Raw genomic sequence first — 4,390 nt, 5'->3', positions numbered from 1 at the left:
TTTTTTTTTTTTTTTAGAAAAGAACATAACTCCATAATCATCAAAAGATTGGAATCAGTCAGTTAAGCAAGATAAGAGTGGCCACAGAATCCTGTGACAATTTTATGTAGATTGTAGATTCTTTGAAGTTGTATAAAAATCTCCCCTAAAAAAAAGAGCCTAGGGAATTGCAAGCATTCTTATAACATGATAACATCATTTAACACAGGATCTCTACTGCTTCTATAAGTCTGTAGGAATTGGGACAACAGAAAAAAAATGGGCATGTACACAGAGTATTTTTCTTGAAAGTTACTTGCCAGTATGTAAGTCTGTTCAGGTTTTAATTTAAGAAAAAGAAGGGGTAATCATCTCTTTAAAAAGATGCTGTCTTTTAAAGTTCTAAGAGATTAGAAATTAAAGTCAAATTGGCATGTTATAAAATTACTTTTATGCTTAATTGAGTAATTGAAAATTAGCATATAATATTATTACCTTAGTATTACCCTAGGACCAATAAGTGTAATGAGGGAGACTCATAAAGACAGAATTTAAATTTTTTAATGGTCTTCTGCTCCAATTGTTGAGTAATATAGTGTATTAAATGGCATTTAAAATTAAATGAATTTATTTGCACACTGGATGTTCCCTGGCCTCAAAAACTTTAGCAAATAATCAGCATGTAAAATACAGAGAAATGAGACTTTGAGAGTGAATTCAAGTGAAAAGCGAAATTGGATATTCTGTTTCATAACTTAAATGAGGTGAGATACCAAAAGTTAGCAATAATAGTCAATCAATTGCTTTTGAAAAGGACTCATTTTAATCCTAAGCGCTTAACATTTCTTTTGCTAGAATCGTTTCTGTTGCACAGGTGAATCTCAGTATTCCAGTGGCCCCTCCTGAACTGTAAATACAGGACTTCACTTTGTGTAAGGTTTTCTTGCTCAGGAGAAAATGTGCATTAGTTAAGCTTGCCATGATCCAATGACCAAAGTTTAAGGGGGCAGGATCCAGGAAAATGAGAGGAATATAAAGAAATTAGAAGCAAAAATACTAATTTAAAGTAGGTAGTAGAATTCTGAGATTTCCAATATTTGTTGACAGACAGAAAATAATCTAGAGACCAAATAATCATTTCAGGATACACAGTAGAACTTGGAAGGAAGAATTTAATATTAAGTAAAATTCCTGATAGTAGTCTATCTCTGGTGAATCTTTCATTAAGGCTGATTATGGTATTGATTTGATGTTTTAGCAAAAATTACCTGGAACACAATTAACTCAGGCGACTAAGGTAAGCCCTAAAGATTCTATTTCTGCCATTCACTTTCAGAGGATCTTTTAAAATGTATTTTGTTTTTAAAAATGCACTTAAGATTCAAGCTTGATCCCTCTGCACCGGGAAGCTCAAACTGTCTCATTCCATAGCTTCCATTTTATTTTCCAGTGCAGCTTCCCCTAACCAGGCTCTTGTCCGTGAAGTGAGAGCAATCATTTCGTAAGATGTTATCATGTGGGCCCTTCCCAAAGCGTGGCTGCTCGCCTTGATGACACACACACAGACATGTCTACACACACGCCAACGCTCGGTTCCTCTCGCGCTTTCTCCCTGTGGTTATTCTGATCCAAGCCATACTCACAATGTTAGTGACATCTGGAGAGGCTCCGTTCTGCAGCAGAAGGAGGACAATGTTCAAGTGGCCCATGAAGGCAGCCACATGTATTGGTGTGAGGCCAGACTGCGAAACAAAGCAACAGCAGTTTTACTCCTCTGCACCGGTGGGGCTGTGGGGCTTCTTCAGATAAATGAGACTTGAGTGAAGAGGACAGAGATGGGTGAAAGGAAAGGGAGGGAGGAGTCAGAGGAGGAATGCTTCGTGACAAGCTGGAACGTTTTTCTACCTCTGTTATAGCTTGGATTGAAGCCCCATATTTCACCAGCAGTTCCATGACTTTGATGCGGTTTTTCTTGCAGGCAATGTGCAGTGGAGTAAAACCATTCTGTGCAAAAGACAATCAAGTTAGTTGAAAACATGCAGAAACGATTCTCACACAACTCCATGCTGGCACATTGCAGGCAATAATGTTACATCGTCACATAATGTTACCGTGTCCTCAAACCCTGTAGGTGTTGGGATTCGGAAAGATAAGCGGTGGTGTGTTCCTGTAGGCAAGGAATTTGGCTTCTAGGTGGTGAGCCTGTGTGTAATTCAGTTTGTGTGGGTACAGAGAAAACGAAAGTGGAGAAAAGGCATGGATCTGGTGTTTAAAGAAGGAAAACTAGAGGACCAAGTAGACTTTAGAATTTTTAAGATGTTTTAAGGTAAACTGATTGGTCAGCTTGAAAATAAGTGTGTATCATTCTGGAGAAGGGCCATTCTCCATTCAGAGGACAAGAATTGTTCATCTATTTTGCTTTACAACTCTAAGAACATGGCTTCCTGTTAATACATTTTTCAGGTATGCTACCATTTCTTTAGCAAGGAGTTGTTTCAAATTAGCAGAAATCATTATTTATGTTGATAATACTTGCATACAGAAGTTATATTTTATGTTACATTTTTATAACACGTGTGTCAAAAATTTATGAAGAATGTCTATTTTAAAAATAAATGATATTAAGTTCCTGAATATTTTTGAGAAAAGTTTAGAGAATTTCTGGACTAACTGGGAGGAGATGCCTCTCAAGGGTAAATGAATGTGGGGAAGAAGTCAACAGGGCACATTCTAACATTGCATTCTAGGTCAAGGAATTCTCAGGGATTGGAGAAATTAAGTAAAAATCTGTAAGCTAGCCCCATATTTACTCATTATGGGGCTAGTTTACAGATTATTATATTGGTTATATTTTTATTTGAACAGTGATCCCTTGTTGAGTTATGTTTAATCTGCCAGTTAACAGTTCTGCATGTCCCAGTGGGGACTGATAATCGGCCTACACCGTGTATTTTCATACACCAGCGGTTCTCAGGAAAGCATATGGTCTGATTCAGCTGATGACAACTTACTCTTCACGTGGAGTGATAGATATAACAATTTGTGAAGTTGTTTCCCCTGTTTATGACTTATGTAATATGATAGATATAAACAGCCACAAACACATGAAGCATTTGAAATGTTTGCGATTATTAGATTGGGATGTTTTATAAGCTTATTGTCTACTAATTAGTTGAAAAGTAACATTTGTTCCCTAGGAGAAAATAAATATCCTCACATAATTGCAGATATGTGAAGTATCTTGGCTTCCCAGATAATCATGAATAGATTGATTCCAATGGAAAAATTCCAGTAAAAATAATATTTTATATTTGATGATTCTAATAATTTCTCTCAACTTTAATACTGATGGAAGACAAATTTTAATTGATATAAACATAGAAAAAAAGGATGTGTTTTTAGTTTTAGAATTAGGAAAAAAGAGGCACAAATTAGTGCATGCCTGATACTTCCAGTGATTATTATTAGGATGTAAGTGAAGCAAGGAAGATTTATTCAATATTAGACCCTGGGAGACACAGAAGCCGTCCTAGGGACAGCCTCCTGCAGTTTTCTCATGAGCAATTCCTGGAATGGATTTAATAAATAAAACATTTTCCTAAGCAGTAATACACTGGGCGGCCCTCTTCTATCCGTCTGTGGTTGGGTAATCAAGTCACTAACAAAAATCTCCAAGTGAACTCTTCACAAGCTTACGTTGTGTCTTATCTTACAGAGTCAAATATGTTCACAGTTTAAAAATCTGGGTTTTTTTTCCAAAAAGAGATTAATAAAGTTCAACTTTTTCCCACCTGTATTCTAACTTTATCTAGTGGTATCTACAACTTATTGTATAATTTCCTACTTTTCAACTTCTATATTCCCTTTAAAATTGCTTATCACTCCAGAGAGGTTTTGTACCTGTCTGTTTGGAACTTGCTAGTTTCTGAAATGTTACCTTGGTACTCTCTTAAATATAACCTTGCTCATCAGCATTTAATAGCAAACTATGAAGGTGTGAAGTAGGCAGGCAGCTCGTGGAGGGTGACAAACTTAGCAGAATTAACTGTATTATCTGGAACCATGCACTGCTGGTGTAGGCATCATCGGCCAATCAGTGTGGGTTTGCTTGTCTCAATCTGTATTCAGTTAACGTGGACTGGGCCAGGTTTACCAGGGCTCTGGCGTTGGGATTGGCTCTCTTGTCCAAAAGGAGTTTGGTTACACGGTAGTGGCCACAGTGTGCGGCAACGTGGAGGGCCGTCAGGTAGTCCAGGGTGACATCATCCACGGGTGCCTTGTGCTGTAACAGGTGCTTCACACATTCCACGTGGTCCCCCTGTGCAGCCATGTGAAGTGGAGACAGCCCATTCTGCACATCAAAAACAAAACAAAACCAAGTCCACATTTTTTCCCCATTATTTTCAGGTTC

At 37.5% G+C, this 4,390-nt stretch overlaps 1 protein-coding gene across 40 annotated transcripts in view; it reads right to left on the bottom strand.

Annotated features, from left to right (window-relative positions):
* ANK2 (ankyrin 2) overlaps nt 1–4,390 on the bottom strand; it is a 654,255-nt gene that overhangs the window by 116,592 nt on the left and 533,273 nt on the right. For 37 of the 40 annotated variants that reach the window (XM_023518165.1, XM_023518155.1, XM_023518163.1 and 34 more), the window contains 3 exons: nt 4,133–4,330; nt 1,885–1,983; nt 1,623–1,721 (listed from right to left, as the gene is read on the bottom strand). In XM_023518165.1, the coding sequence (XP_023373933.1) occupies nt 1,623–1,721; nt 1,885–1,983; nt 4,133–4,330 (396 nt within the window). The remainder of the gene's footprint in view (nt 1–1,622; nt 1,722–1,884; nt 1,984–4,132; nt 4,331–4,390) is intronic. The other 3 variants (XM_023518175.1, XM_023518182.1, XM_023518178.1) reach the window with 1 other exon arrangement.

This window comes from Otolemur garnettii, unplaced genomic scaffold (assembly GCF_000181295.1).
Source record: "Otolemur garnettii isolate 467f Iridium unplaced genomic scaffold, OtoGar3 scaffold00129, whole genome shotgun sequence".
Taxonomy (NCBI): domain Eukaryota; kingdom Metazoa; phylum Chordata; class Mammalia; order Primates; family Galagidae; genus Otolemur; species Otolemur garnettii.
This window is presented reverse-complemented; position numbering and strand designations above follow the sequence as displayed.